Source organism: Nansenia antarctica (assembly GCF_963989245.1).
Source record: "Nansenia antarctica genome assembly, chromosome: 16".
NCBI lineage: Eukaryota > Metazoa > Chordata > Actinopteri > Argentiniformes > Microstomatidae > Nansenia > Nansenia antarctica.
Window position 1 is genome coordinate 2,922,050 of NC_137686.1, and position 16,176 is coordinate 2,938,225.

Genomic DNA, 16,176 nt, shown 5'->3' on the forward strand with positions numbered 1-16,176 from the left:
TACCTGCTGTCTGGCCAGGAAGGCTGTGTGGTGCCTGTGGAGGACCAGGAGGGCTGTGTGGTGCCTGTGGAGGGCCAGCCTCTCTCTCCTCTGTACAGGTCTCCCGCCCAGCAGAACCTCCGGGAAATACTGCAGGTGACTGGCCCCATACACACACACACACACACGCATACACATACAGCCATGCATGCAGACATACATACACACATACACACACAGCCATGCACGCACACGCGCACACACATACACACACACACACACATACAAACACACAGCCATGCACGCACACACACAGACAGACAAAACGCACATAGCTCGTAGCACACGTAGAGATGCACGCATACACACACAGAAAAACGTACACACACACACACGTGCACAGTTCAGAAGTCCAAGTTTATCTCTCAGCTCAGATACCCTCTCTCTCTCTCCTTTGTTTTTCTACCTTCTTAACTTTTTCACCCAAACTGTTGACTGCGTTCAGCCCTTTCCTCCCTGACGCTAGTGTCTGTAGGTTGTGGAACCAGCAGCAGTAGATCAGATTAGAAGAGTCGTAACAACCTGTTTTTGTTTTTTCTCTCTCTCTCTCGTTTTCAGAGCAATCTCCAAAGCTATCGCTACAGTTTCGAGGCCTCCGTCATATACAAGAGAACGCAGGTAACCCTTTCAACCCACCTCGGAAACTCAAACGTAACAAAGATAATAATAATACTAATACTAATAATAATAACATCTTGGATTTCTATACCGCCTTTCAAGGAACCCACGGATGCTTTACAAATGGACAGAAAGACAGTCGGACGGACAAAAACAGAAAACACAGAGACAACAAAGATTGGGGGCGGGGGAGGTTGGTCAGGTGGTCAGTTTGAGAATCATTTGTTAGTGACTGACTTGATACGCTCCAGGACTGACGTGGCACACTGTCCTCATGTGTGTCAGCCACCCTAATCTGCTTCCATTGATCAGTGGAACCTTTGGACTCTGGACCCCCCCGGGGAGATAACAGAACAGAGTGCTGGACTTTGACATGTGACACAGCCTGAGAGAGGAGTTCGGGAGGCCACACAGGTCGTGTGTGTGTCGTCAGAGGGAGGGGGGTGCTGGACGAGGGTCTTTAGGACCCAAATAATTGTCGTTTCAAAGTAAACTGAAGTATGTGCTCTCCCACTTGATCTCCCTCCTTTTATACTCTGCAAATTATCCCCCCTCCCCTCTCTCTCTCTCTCTGCCCCCCCCCCTCTCTCTCTGCCCCCCCCTCCTCTCTCTCTCTCCCCCCTCTCTCTTCCCCCCCTCCTCTCTCTACCCCTCCCCCCCTCCTCTTTCTCCCCCCCTCCTCTCTCTACCCCTCCCCCCCCCTTCCTCTCTCCCCCCTCTCATCAGTCCCAGGGAGCTGAGGCAGGCCAGGCGGAGGTGTGGTTGGTGGTGACAGACGCCTCTCTGCAGGAGGAGGAGGAGGAGGGGTTGTCTCAGTGCAGCAGGCGAACGCTCTCCGTGTGCGTGACCACTTCCTGCGCGCTCGCTTCCTCCGTGGCCACGGCCATGAGCACAGCCACCACCTTCCGCTTGGCCTTCAGAGACGCGGTCAGAGAGAACGGTGATACATCATCCCTTCTTCTGCTTCTAACAAGCTCAGGGTCAAAGAAATACAACTAGTACACTCCATACACTCCATCTACTCTTGATATTGTGTCGAACGGAACCCAATGACATAGTCCCTGGATTTCCAACCCCAAGGTGAATCAAGCACACCTCAAATACTTTGTGTCCCGTCCAGCCATAGTAGCCTAGAGGTTAGAGAGGCAGGTAGTCTAGCCCCCTTTACTTCTCAAGTTCTAGTCCTAGCGTGGTCCTGTGCTGCAACGCGTAGTGGTGGTGTAGCGGATAGTGAGTTGGACTGGTGATCAGGAGATCTTGAGTTCAGATCCCACCTGGGAACACCACCACTAGTGTGTCCTTGAGTAAGACCTGGGAACACCACCACTAGTGTGTCCTTGAGTAAGACCTGGGAACACCACCACTAGTGTGTCCTTGAGTAAGACCTGGGAACACCACCACTAGTGTGTCCTTGAGTAAGACCTGGGAACACCACCACTAGTGTGTCCTTGAGTAAGACCTGGGAACACCACCACTAGTGTGTCCTTGAGTAAGACACTCAGCCCTAAGTTACTCCAGGGAGACTGTCCCTGTCCTCTCTAATTGTAAGTCGCTTTGGATAAAAATGTCTGCTAAATGGTTCAAATAAATAATGACCCTGCCGCTGCTCTGTGGCCAGGTGTGATGCTGTGCGTGGGTCAGTCGGTGGTGCAGCTGCCACCTCCTCCGTCTGAGTGCAGCCCAGAGGACCCGGCCAGCCCCTGGGCCCAGCCTCTGAGGCTAGACCCCCTCGGTCCTGGAACACCACCCAACTCTCTCTGCACACTCTCAGGTCAGTACCTCCATGTCCCTCGGTCCTGGAACACCACCCAACTCTCTGCTGCACACTCTCGGGGGGGTATTCCATCAATGTCGTTAAAGTAAAATCCAGGCTTATTTTTGATAAATCTTGCGAGATTAGAGTGTGATTAGGTTAGAGTTTTTCTTTAGAGACGTTGATGGAACACCTCCCAGGTCAGTACATCCATGTCTGTCGTCTACTGGCTTTGAAATCCCCCCTCCTATCCCCTTGATAAAAAATGAGAAAAGAATCAAATAAAAATTCTTCCTTCTTCTAGCACGATGACTGCCAATGGCCCTTGGCCTGAGCATAGATGACTCTTCCTTCTATGACTGGTGGATAGATGATTCACTTACTTAGTCAAATGGATTTGTTGTGAGCCGCTTTGGATAATGGCTTCTGCAAAATGCCAAAAATGTAAATGATCAATTCTCTTAAGTCAGGGTTGGGATGAATGTGGTTGGTGTTGTTGTTGTTGTTGATGGTGGTGGTGGTGGTGGTGTTGTTGGTGTTGTTATTGTTGTTATTGGGGGTGGTGTTGGTGTTGTTGGTGTTGGTGTTGGTGGTGGTGGTGGTGTTGTTGTTTCTCCACCACAACTTTGTTGTGGCCATGTTCTTTTTTGGTACGTGTTGCTTGGCGACAGGGCGTCTGGTGGTGATTGGTGAGTCCATGCGTCCCTCTGTCTGACCGCCACGCTGTCAAGGCCCGTAGATGACGGAGCGGTGGACTCACTGTCCTCCACCACTGAGAACAACTCAAAGAATGTACTGGTGGGGTTATAAAGAATGTACTGGTGGGGTTATAAAGAATGTACTGGTGGGGTTATAAAGTGGTAAAGTGCTCAGTGTGTGGTGTGAATGAAGACTTAGCTGGTCAGATATGGCTATCAGAGTGTCGTCCGATTAGTTGTTGGTAAATGATTCTTGAGTTGCTCAGTCGTTTGTGTGTAAAGATTAAAGCAGTCGACCTTTAACTGTGATAGTAAGCGTAATCATGTTGATACACTTATATAAGTGTGATTAGGTCATCTTCACTGTCTGCACAGGCTGTTTTATAGTATGTAAATGTAGGAGGAGAGTCAATCACTGTGATAAGACTAAGACTACATCAGCTTAGTCTGTTACAAGAGGGGGGGCAAAGGTCAACCCAAGGACCCTTGGGTTCAGGCCTCACCGGCCCGGCCGTGTTTGATCAGCTGGCTGAGAAGTACAAGCTACAAGTTGTCTTTTGCACTCGTAAGCAAGTATCGCACTGTTCTGGCAGCTTGCCTGCGTGAAAGGCTCACACCGGAATCCAGTGTTTTATCAGTTGGAAAGTCTCTATCTTATGTAAGTGTGTGTGTGTGTGTGTGTTTGTGTGTGTGTGTGTGTGTGTGTGTGTGTGTGTGTGTGTGTGTGTGTGTGTGTGGCTACATCTCTGGTTGCTTGGTGAGATGGACAGTTTTGTCAAGGGAGTGAAGGCTATCCTTATCACTCTGATAAACATGTTAGAGGCTTACACTCCACCTTCTGGTTTTCGTCTCATTCTATTTACTGTTTTTTATGAAACCATTTTAATTTCAGCAAAATTGCAAGGAACATGCCAATGGCAAATGGTCATGATCAAAATGGACACGTTGTTAGATCTTTGTGTGTGTGTGTGTGTGACCCATGTTTCTCATATGTGACGGCAGCTGGTGAAAGGGGAAACAAATTGGCAACCGACCGAATGTTCAGACTTTTATTCTGAAAAATATAAATAAATGTTAACGTTGTTGAAAGTCAATGACACACTCGCCAAGTCAACCTAAAATATTGAATGCAATGGATTTGGTGAGTCTGCTAACAATGTAGTGGTTAACAAGGTAGTGGTGGAGATTACGCACCAAATTCATTGCGTTGCAGTATTTTGGCTTGACTAGCGACATCGTGCATCATTGATTTTCAACAACGTTGAAATGTATTTACATTTCTCAGAATGAAAGTCCGAACATTTGGATTGGTTGCTGACTTGTTCCCCCTTTCTCTCTGGCTAGTGGTGATGGTTGTGTTGGTTTACAGGTGTGATAGTGGTGGTTGTGTTGGTTTACAGGTGTGATAGTGGTGGTGTTGGTTTACAGGTGTGATAGTGGTGGTTGTGTTGGTTTACAGGTGTGATAGTGGTGGTGGTTGTGTTGGTTTACAGGTGTGATAGTGGTGGTGTTGGTTTACAGGTGTGATAGTGGTGGTTGTGTTGGTTTACAGGTGTGATAGTGGTTGTGTTGGTTTACAGGTGTGATAGTGGTGGTGTTGGTTTACAGGTGTGATAGTGGTGGTGGTTGTGTTGGTTTACAGGTGTGATAGTGGTGGTGTTGGTTTACAGGTGTGATAGTGGTGGTGGTGGTTTACAGGTGTGATAGTGGTGGTGGTTGTGTTGGTTTACAGGTGTGATAGTGGTGGTGTTGGTTTACAGGTGTGATAGTGGTGGTGGTTGTGTTGGTTTACAGGTGTGATAGTGGTGGTTGTGTTGGTTTACAGGTGTGATAGTGGTGGTTGTGTTGGTTTACAGGTGTGATAGTGGTGGTTGTGTTGGTTTACAGGTGTGATAGTGGTGGTGGTTGTGTTGGTTTACAGGTGTGATAGTGGTGGTGTTGGTTTACAGGTGTGATAGTGGTTGTGTTGGTTTACAGGTGTGATAGTGGTGGTGGTGTTGGTTTACAGGTGTGATAGTGGTGGTTGTGTTGGTTTACAGGTGTGATAGTGGTGGTGGTTGTGTTGGTTTACAGGTGTGATAGTGGTGGTGTTGGTTTACAGGTGTGATAGTGGTGGTGTTGGTTTACAGGTGTGATAGTGGTGGTGTTGGTTTACAGGTGTGATAGTGGTGGTGTTGGTTTACAGGTGTGATAGTGGTGGTGGTGGTGTTGGTTTACAGGTGTGATAGTGGTGGTTGTGTTGGTTTACAGGTGTGATAGTGGTGGTGGTTGTGTTGGTTTACATGTGTGATAGTGGTGGTTGTGTTGGTTTACAGGTGTGATAGTGGTTGTGTTGGTTTACAGGTGTGATAGTGGTTGTGTTGGTTTACAGGTGTGATAGTGGTGGTGGTGGTGTTGGTTTACAGGTGTGATAGTGGTGGTGTTGGTTTACAGGTGTGATAGTGGTGGTGTTGGTTTACAGGTGTGATAGTGGTGGTGTTGGTTTACAGGTGTGATAGTAGTGGTGGTGTTGGTTTACAGGTGTGATAGTGGGCGTTGAGGAGGATACTGCCTGTTCCTGGCCAGAGTGTCACCTGTGTGGAAGCGAGCGCCTGGAGACTGCCCTGGATAGGCTGTAAGTCTTCACACCCCGACCTTCCTTCACTTCACCTGGACCAAATACACACCTCAATTTGGGCCTGTTCCAAATGGAGCAAGCTAAGCCTAATCTAGCGCAGCCCAGGTGTTTGACTCATGTGTTGTGAAAAGCTAGCACTGTGGTTTTCATAATAGAAATCTGGGGGCCATTCCACTAAAGGTGGATCAGTATAGCGGCGATTGAAATAAATGCGGCGATCAGGCAACTCGAGATTGGAATTCAAGCCTCAGGTGATTCCTCGAACGAGGATCAGGCTTGTGTGATGAGTGTTCACAGAAGACAGGCTTACAAATCTTCGATATGGGCGCGTGCACGCAGACATAAAGAGCCCAGAAGAGTCGATCTGTCGAAATGAAGATACTCCACTCTGCAGGGGTCCTACATTTGCGCAGCATTCCCGAATTATTGATCTTTATGAAGACGGAAAAATAAGATGTAAAATAGTGCAATACTGCCGCAATTAACACTAGAACAGCCGTGAGGTGTTAAACAGCACCAGTGAGTACAAAAAAAAATCTACCTTTGCACTCGATCAAATTTCAGGACCCTCCTTTCATGACTTTTCCTAGATATGTGCGTTCTACCACCCAGCATCTTTACATTTTCAAAATCGAGTTAGTATAAAGCGATTTTGCAGTATTTCTGTGTGTGTCTGTGTATTTGCCTTGGGATTCGGCTGCCATATTTTTCTCCAAGGCTGCAATTCTCTTTTATATCAGCAGAGGTAGCAAGGGGGCACACACTGTGCTCAACCTTCAGGCTTCAGTGCTGAATTAGATACAGTGGATAAGACTGATATTTGTAACATAATGTGTTTATATATAGGCTATATATAGCAATAGTGATACATAAGATATGTATATGTACAGACAGTTATGAAAATGATAAACTGTACAGTATGACTTTTACAATCCCTTCAGATTTGTTGGAGCTGAGGTTTTTTTTTCACCCAAGTTCCATGCAATAGTGATAAGATATTATGATATGTGTAGCCTATGTACAGTTATGAATGATACACTGCACAGTATGTACCTATCAAGCTGTGTGGTATTACATAGGTACCACAGCAAAGTAGTTCATCAACAAATATTATATAACAAACGGATATTTATAATATTGTATATAATGTCTTTTTTGATGATTATGCCTGTACAGCGCTGTCAATTTTCAAATAATGCTATAGGCTATATATATATATATATATCTACCCTCCCTCCACCCCCACCCAGAGAGCTTTGGACTGTCTGGATATGAACACTTGATCTCTGCACTTTATATTTATATTAATTATGACTCTTGCACTTTGATGTTGGTTTGCACTGTCTTGTCCTGTCTTGCACCTATCCTGCTGTAAACCGTGCTCCATTGTTCCAAACCAAATTCCTAACATGTTTACATGTCATGGCAATAAAAGTCTTCTGATTCTGATTCTGATATGAATGTTCAGTTGTGATATGAAGTAGCCAACAATTCTCATGTCGACCATGATAATAATAGGCTACAACAGGGTTGTACATAGATATACGCAGATTCATATTTGGATAGTTGATTTTGGCACCATTGTATAGTAGCCAATTGCAGAGAGTATACATTATTTTGTTTGTTTACTGCACATTATAAATGAAATGAAAATAGCTGTTGTGAAAAGTGAAAATATAGTGTGTTCATGTTGCAGTGAAATCTATTTACATAGATATATCAGATGTGATATTTCTACTACAAACGAACACAGAGAGACAGATAATTCAAGTAACATTTTTATTTACTTGCAATGTTCACGTCAATTCTTCCAAGTAAAAAGTATGGTAATTAATATGAACACCAATATATATTTAAAAAAAGTAGAAAGTGAATAGGAGGTCGCCGGAGCGCTCAGCGTGGGCGCTGTCAGGTAGACAGGGCAGGAGAGGCATCAGGCCTGGCCATGGGACAGTCAGCATCCCCAGCACACCGTTGCTTTTTTTCACCCAAGTTCCATGCAATAGTGATAAGATATTATGATATGTGTAGCCTATGTACAGTTATGAATGATACACTGCACAGTATGTACCTATCAAGCTGTGTGGTATTACATAGGTACCACAGCAAAGTAGTTCATCAACAAATATTATATAACAAACGGATATTTATAATATTGTATATAATGTCTTTTTTGATGATTATGCCTGTACAGCGCTGTCAATTTTCAAATAATGCTATAGGCTATATATATATATATATATATATATATCTACCCTCCCTCCACCCCCACCCAGAGAGCTTTGGACTGTCTGGATATGAACACTTGATCTCTGCACTTTATATTTATATTAATTATGACTCTTGCACTTTGATGTTGGTTTGCACTGTCTTGTCCTGTCTTGCACCTATCCTGCTGTAAACCGTGCTCCATTGTTCCAAACCAAATTCCTAACATGTTTACATGTCATGGCAATAAAAGTCTTCTGATTCTGATTCTGATATGAATGTTCAGTTGTGATATGAAGTAGCCAACAATTCTCATGTCGACCATGATAATAATAGGCTACAACAGGGTTGTACATAGATATACGCAGATTCATATTTGGATAGTTGATTTTGGCACCATTGTATAGTAGCCAATTGCAGAGAGTATACATTATTTTGTTTGTTTACTGCACATTATAAATGAAATGAAAATAGCTGTTGTGAAAAGTGAAAATATAGTGTGTTCATGTTGCAGTGAAATCTATTTACATAGATATATCAGATGTGATATTTCTACTACAAACGAACACAGAGAGACAGATAATTCAAGTAACATTTTTATTTACTTGCAATGTTCACGTCAATTCTTCCAAGTAAAAAGTATGGTAATTAATATGAACACCAATATATATTTTAAAAAAACCACTCGCGTCTGCTCTCTGGGCGACTCATCACAGCAAAATTACGAGTAGTTCTGGTCTCCAACTGTAATGCAGGCTAATTTATAGGAATAAGTGTGTTCATATGCAAACATATTCAATGGCATGTAATTAGTAGGCCATTGTTTATCACAGATGAATCCTGACAATTGAATGCCATTGAGATTGAAATTAGTAGGCCATTGTTTATCAGGTGTGTATCAGTCTGTCTCGTTCCAGCGAGTCAACTCGTGTTGACTCAATAAGACATGCGCTTGATGGGGGGAGTGTTGATGGCTGTCGATCGTTTCCGATCAATGAACAAAGACATCGGGTTCCCCCCGCTCCACCACGTTTCAACGGTGTGTTTCTGTAACCATTTTCTCCTCCTTGTTGCATAAAACAAATTTAGACCACTATATAAATATAGACCACTATGTATAAATAATAATCCACAGATCTCTTTTGACATCACAACAATGTCAACACAATCACAACAGAATCTTATTTTATCCAACCAGGTTTTATATTTTGATTATGACATCATGTCTTTCAACATTGTCACACTTTTCATTACACACATTAGCGGCATCAAAAATGATGTGCTGGGCGTGCGAGGGAGCGTGCTTATTCTGGCAGATTGTGAAATATTAAAACCAATAACATTCTGAATGATTTATCATTCTGTACTCTTTCTCTCCTTTCTTTCATGTATTTTCTTTTCTTTTTCTCAATTAGTAGTCTCCTAATCTCGCTACAGTTTGAGCGAGACTGTAACTGTCATTGTTTGAATGAATGAATGAATGGTCTTTATTTGTCATTGATATAGTACAGGTACCAAACAACGAAATTTGGGAGGGGGGGCTCCCCTGGTGCTAGGAAACTAGGTGCTAGGAACTGGTGCTATAACTGTGTTCATGTTATAATGTTTAGTGAACGAACAATTGTTGGGTGTTTGCCACAAATCGGAATTCTCTTGCCGTGAAATGTGTACATCAAATAACATGATGTCGACGATCTACTAGAACTGCGGGACGACTGCAATGTAGCTACCACTTGACTTCATACAATCACTTGATGCACGGGGGAGGGTAATCTTATTGATCGTTTTCCATTAGCAAACAATAGCTGCCAATTCATGAGCGAGCCAAGCGGGTTTCAAAGCTGCCAAGCAGGTTTCAACGCTTACACGCTTACAGCAGTCGATTGTCTGCTGATGTTACGGGCACGGCCGGCGTGAAGTTCACGATAAACAGACTTTATCACTGTGAAGCTCATAACTATGATAACACAATATTGCAATATTTATTACTATTATTTTTGTATAATAATAATCAACCATCATTCGTTAGTAATGAAAACTCCTGCAGTTCCGATCAATCTCCTCTCCACTTTACACATTACATAACCAACATCTCTTTTGACATCACAACAATGTCAACACAATCACAACAGAATCTTATTTTATCCAACCAGGTTTTATATTTTGATTATGACATCATGTCTTTCAACATTGTCACACTTTTCATTACACACATTAGCGGCATCAAAAATGATGGGCTGGGCGTGCGAGGGAGCGTGCTTATTCTGGCAGATTGTGAAATATTAAAACCAATAACATTCTGAATGATTTATCATTCTGTACTCTTTCTCTCCTTTCTTTCATGTATTTTCTTTTCCTTTTCTCAATTAGTAGTCTCCTAATCTCGCTACAGTTTGAGCGAGACTGTAACTGTCATTGTTTGAATGAATGAATGGTCTTTATTTGTCATTGATATAGTACAGGTACCAAACAACGAAATTTGGGAGGGGGGGCTCCCCTGGTGCTAGGAAACTAGGTGCTAGGAACTGGTGCTATAACTGTGTTCATGTTATAATGTTTAGTGAACGAACAATTGTTGGGTGTTTGCCACAAATCGGAATTCTCTTGCCGTGAAATGTGTACATCAAATAACATGATGTCGACGATCTACTAGAACTGCGGGACGACTGCAATGTAGCTACCACTTGACTTCATACAATCACTTGATGCACGGGGGAGGGTAATCTTATTGATCGTTTTCCATTAGCAAACAATAGCTGCCAATTCATGAGCGAGCCAAGCGGGTTTCAAAGCTGCCAAGCAGGTTTCAACGCTTACACGCTTACAGCAGTCGATTGTCTGCTGATGTTACGGGCACGGCCGGCGTGAAGTTCACGATAAACAGACTTTATCACTGTGAAGCTCATAACTATGATAACACAATATTGCAATATTTATTACTATTATTTTTGTATAATAATAATCAACCATCATTCGTTAGTAATGAAAACTCCTGCAGTTCCGATCAATCTCCTCTCCACTTTACACATTACATAACCAACATCTCTTTTGACATCACAACAATGTCAACACAATCACAACAGAATCTTATTTTATCCAACCAGGTTTTATATTTTGATTATGACATCATGTCTTTCAACATTGTCACACTTTTCATTACACACATTAGCGGCATCAAAAATGATGGGCTGGGCGTGCGAGGGAGCGTGCTTATTCTGGCAGATTGTGAAATATTAAAACCAATAACATTCTGAATGATTTATCATTCTGTACTCTTTCTCTCCTTTCTTTCATGTATTTTCTTTTCCTTTTCTCAATTAGTAGTCTCCTAATCTCGCTACAGTTTGAGCGAGACTGTAACTGTCATTGTTTGAATGAATGAATGGTCTTTATTTGTCATTGATATAGTACAGGTACCAAACAACGAAATTTGGGAGGGGGGGCTCCCCTGGTGCTAGGAAACTAGGTGCTAGGAACTGGTGCTATAACTGTGTTCATGTTATAATGTTTAGTGAACGAACAATTGTTGGGTGTTTGCCACAAATCGGAATTCTCTTGCCGTGAAATGTGTACATCAAATAACATGATGTCGACGATCTACTAGAACTGCGGGACGACTGCAATGTAGCTACCACTTGACTTCATACAATCACTTGATGCACGGGGGAGGGTAATCTTATTGATCGTTTTCCATTAGCAAACAATAGCTGCCAATTCATGAGCGAGCCAAGCGGGTTTCAAAGCTGCCAAGCAGGTTTCAACGCTTACACGCTTACAGCAGTCGATTGTCTGCTGATGTTACGGGCACGGCCGGCGTGAAGTTCACGATAAACAGACTTTATCACTGTGAAGCTCATAACTATGATAACACAATATTGCAATATTTATTACTATTATTTTTGTATAATAATAATCAACCATCATTCGTTAGTAATGAAAACTCCTGCAGTTCCGATCAATCTCCTCTCCACTTTACACATTACATAACCAACATCTCTTTTGACATCACAACAATGTCAACACAATCACAACAGAATCTTATTTTATCCAACCAGGTTTTATATTTTGATTATGACATCATGTCTTTCAACATTGTCACACTTTTCATTACACACATTAGCGGCATCAAAAATGATGGGCTGGGCGTGCGAGGGAGCGTGCTTATTCTGGCAGATTGTGAAATATTAAAACCAATAACATTCTGAATGATTTATCATTCTGTACTCTTTCTCTCCTTTCTTTCATGTATTTTCTTTTCCTTTTCTCAATTAGTAGTCTCCTAATCTCGCTACAGTTTGAGCGAGACTGTAACTGTCATTGTTTGAATGAATGAATGAATGGTCTTTATTTGTCATTGATATAGTACAGGTACCAAACGACGAAATTTGGGAGGGGGGGCTCCCCTGGTGCTAGGAAACTAGGTGCTAGGAACTGGTGCTATAACTGTGTTCATGTTATAATGTTTAGTGAACGAACAATTGTTGGGTGTTTGCCACAAATCGGAATTCTCTTGCCGTGAAATGTGTACATCAAATAACATGATGTCGGCGATCTACTAGAACTGCGGGACGACTGCAATGTAGGCTACCATATCATACCGTTTTATATTGAAAAATATGATGGTAAATAAATACATGTGGGACCGATGTATGATGGCAGAGGTGTGGTGTGTATCAGTCAGTCTTGTTCCAGTGATAAGACATGCGCTCTGATCAATGAACAGAGATCGGGTTTCCCCCGGGTGTGTTGGGTGTTCACGCTTCTTGCGTGACATCGCCCTCCAGCGATCTTTGTGCGTCAGTACACTCTTCTCTATGTTAAACTATCATAGTGCTGAAGCACACCTCATCGCGCTTGAATAAGGTCGCGATCCGCGGCGCTCCCAGTGTTAACAAGGCGAGGGAAATGGTTTGGCAAGAAATTGCTGACCGATTAAATGCGTAGGTCATACTAGCCCCAGTTATTGTTATATGTTCATATTTTAATAAATGAATATTACTACTGTGGTGATATCAGCAGCAGGCTACAAACCGTCATATCGCCACAATGGCCTAGTGGTATCGACCGCTGCCACAGGATTTATTCATCATTTTTAGACGTGGTTCGAATCCCTCTTCAGACGCACTTTTTACTGCATTTCGTTGTCTGAATCTAATCTAAAATCTCATCTAAAAAAGTATGTAGGCTATAAAATTATGGTACAGGCTAATTTACAAGAACTGACACGATTACAATGGTGTTTGAAGCCTTTGCATGAAATCTTCGGTTAAATGTAAAAAATATATATATATATATATATACTTAGTCAAGTCTCGAACTCGCAACCTTTGGGACTCCAGCCGGCTGCCTTAACCACTGCGCCAACCAGACCGCTGAGATAACTGCAATGCAAGTTGATAGACATACCTATTCATTTTATTTTATTTTTTACACTTTTTAATTTATGTATCCATCGATCTATCTATCACACTTTCAAAATATCTAGTTATCTATCACACAATCAAACTATCTATCGATCGATCACACTTTCAAATTATCAAATTATCTATCTATCACACAGTCAAACTATCTAATCTATCTATCTCGTGTGAAGTGGGAACTAATATTTCCTAAAAGACACATGAGGAACTGTCGTTCGGGGTTTAGTTTCCGCCTGTGAGCCTTTTTTGACGCGCGTCTTACTTTACCCTGTGTTTTAGCCTGGTCGCGACCAGGCTAATTATATCTGACTCAGAATGAGCTCAACCAAGCAGCGAATTATTTGAGCCACATTGATGGAACCGAACGCAAGCTAACATTATCGAGGCTTAGAACTTTATCAAGGCTTAGAACTTTATCGAGCTTCGTGGAATAGCCCCCAGGTTTGAATCTGATTAAACATGAATGTTCAAATGGAAGTCATGTATTACAACTCCTTGCTTCCCCCCCCCCCCCCCAGCCAAGCTTTCCATTGTGTTACCTGTGATTCGGCGGTGGATAAACCCAATATGAAGATGCAGCTTGAAGTGTTGATGAGTTGTCCAGCGCTAAGTGACTGTACTGTGAAAGTGAAGGTGAGAAAAATGGTTTGTGTTGTTAGTCATGTTTTTGGGGTTCTTTTTCGCCCTCAACTTTAAGAAAACCCTCAAGTGGTGTGTGTGAATGTGTGCGTGCATGCAAAAGGATTGTTGGATTCATGTTGTATGAGAGTTGCTTTATTAGTGCGACAGCCTTGCCTTTTCAACATGTGAGTTAGCAGCGCCTGAGTGCAGAGCAGAGGACAGGAAGAGGTCGGGGTGTGACTTGACGTGTGTTTTCTCTTGACGTGTATTCCCGCGCAATTTTCTGGTGTCAATCTGGTGTGATTGTTATCAAAGATTGTTATCAAGCTGGGAGATAAAGCTGTTTGAACTCTGCAGAGGGGTTCATGCTGGCCCACTTTAAACCAAGGAAATACATACATAGCTGTTTCACAAATAATGTCAAATTTTACATAAAGGCTGATACAACTGGTCCTTACATCTGGTATTTTGCCAAATGTGGCATAATCCTTTTACCACCCTTTATATAGAATGACATTTCCATATTGATGATTTCTGAAGCATCTGTAAAGGATTTAAGAAGGCTTCATTAAGGCATGAATGTAGTCCCTCGTTTTAAAGTGGAACCACCACTGAAGCAATACACAAATACAGTATGTCTGGTTAGATAGCAGCCAAACGTGAAGGAACCTATTTCAGTACAGACGGCGTTACTGTTTCTTTCTATTGAGAATGAGTTGATTGAAAGTAGTATAGAGACAGTACTCTACTCTTTGTTTTTCAGCTGCTTCAGAACACTATCATGTCTGTCCTGAACTCTGTAGCCCACGGCAACGAGGTAAGTTATCTCAAGACTGTTGTATAATATCTGCTTTTTATTGATTCGTGCCCTACTTGTATATCATTTACGTACACCAAGACGCCATATGGATCCTCTCCTGTGTCAGTATGTTAGCGGACTGTGTCAGTATGTCTGTGTCAGTATGACACAGATGTCTGTGTCAGTATGTTAGATGTCTGTGTCAGTATGTTAGCGGACATCCTTGTCATCCGTGTCCATCCCGACATTAGACTGTGACTCCAAGGCGCAAACAATGGCCTTGGAGTCACACACGTCCATAATGCTAAGGTCATCCAGTTGCTGAGGTGATCTTCTCCCTCGAGCTGTTAGAATCCATGTTATATTCTAATCCTATCGCCACTGCCATAGAGTAGCACACACTTTTACATTTTTAGATGTGAACATTCTTGACAAAATTGCATCAACACTGAGATCAAAGCACACACAATATTTTGAGTATTTCGATAACCCAACCGTTTTATTGTGATGGCGTCTCTAACTGGGAGACCAAGACTGGTGTACAGCACAAACCGCTGTGTCTGTGGCCAGGTTCTGACTGTCCCATCTGCTGCAGTTCCCAGGCTACGAGGTGGAGAGCGTTCTGGGGAAGGAGGTGGGCCCCCTCAGCGCTTACGTCCGGGTCGTCACCAGGAGACCAGCCCTGTGGATGGGCCTGGAGGAGATATGCCTCTGAAGCTGCCCCCCCCCCCTCCTTGTACACTATACACTATCGTACACTATATCAGTGAGAGCCAGTGTGTGCTCGCACCAGAGAAATGTAAATGTGAGATACTCAAATCAAATGATGACTTTCCTCAATGCTTGCAAGCAGACTTGTAGTGCATACCAAGACGTGTCGAGGGAAGGGAGTTGTTTTTTGTGCGTTATTCTGCTTTTACGTTTCCCTGCCACAGACCCACCCACTGGCACTGTGGAGAGTTCACTCAGTTCTTTTAGCCCTATAGGCTGTGCAGCAGTGAACGGGCGGGAACACAGAGCTGCTACGTTCTGCTGTGACCCAGTGGTTGACAGCTCAAGGGTAGAGCAGAGAGGAGGAGCGTGTGTCAGACTAGCCATGTGCTTCATCCACTAAGGTGACTGTCAAATATTCAGGTTTGCTGTAAATAGACACAAATAATCCAGTGTGGCCATCTCAAGTGTTGCTGGACCTCATGAATACATTGTAAAACGGTGCTGATACTGTCAATAAAACCACTTGTATAAAACGGTTGTGTGCTGTCATGTCTGCAGCATTTAACTTCTCTGGATTTCTTCTACAAGTTGCCTTGATGCAAATGTCATTTCTAGTGTTGAACACCTAACTGAGGTAGATCATTGACACCACTAAATATCCAATAAAATCCAGATTTTAACCATGCAAA

General features: G+C 42.9%; 1 protein-coding gene across 1 annotated transcript in view; it reads left to right on the top strand.

The window, feature by feature from the left end:
• Positions 1 to 15,960, top strand: part of spidr (scaffold protein involved in DNA repair) — a gene marked incomplete at its 5' end in the record, with an annotated part of 89,492 nt that extends 73,532 nt beyond the window's left edge. The window contains 8 exon segments of the mRNA XM_080546547.1: positions 1 to 135; positions 598 to 657; positions 1,384 to 1,597; positions 2,276 to 2,428; positions 5,629 to 5,722; positions 13,872 to 13,986; positions 14,738 to 14,791; positions 15,369 to 15,960. The exon segment at positions 1 to 135 is cut by the window's left edge and continues 36 nt beyond it. Coding sequence (XP_080402673.1) covers positions 1 to 135; positions 598 to 657; positions 1,384 to 1,597; positions 2,276 to 2,428; positions 5,629 to 5,722; positions 13,872 to 13,986; positions 14,738 to 14,791; positions 15,369 to 15,488 — 945 coding nt within the window. The 3' untranslated portion in view covers positions 15,489 to 15,960.
• Positions 15,961 to 16,176: the final 216 nt, after the last annotated feature.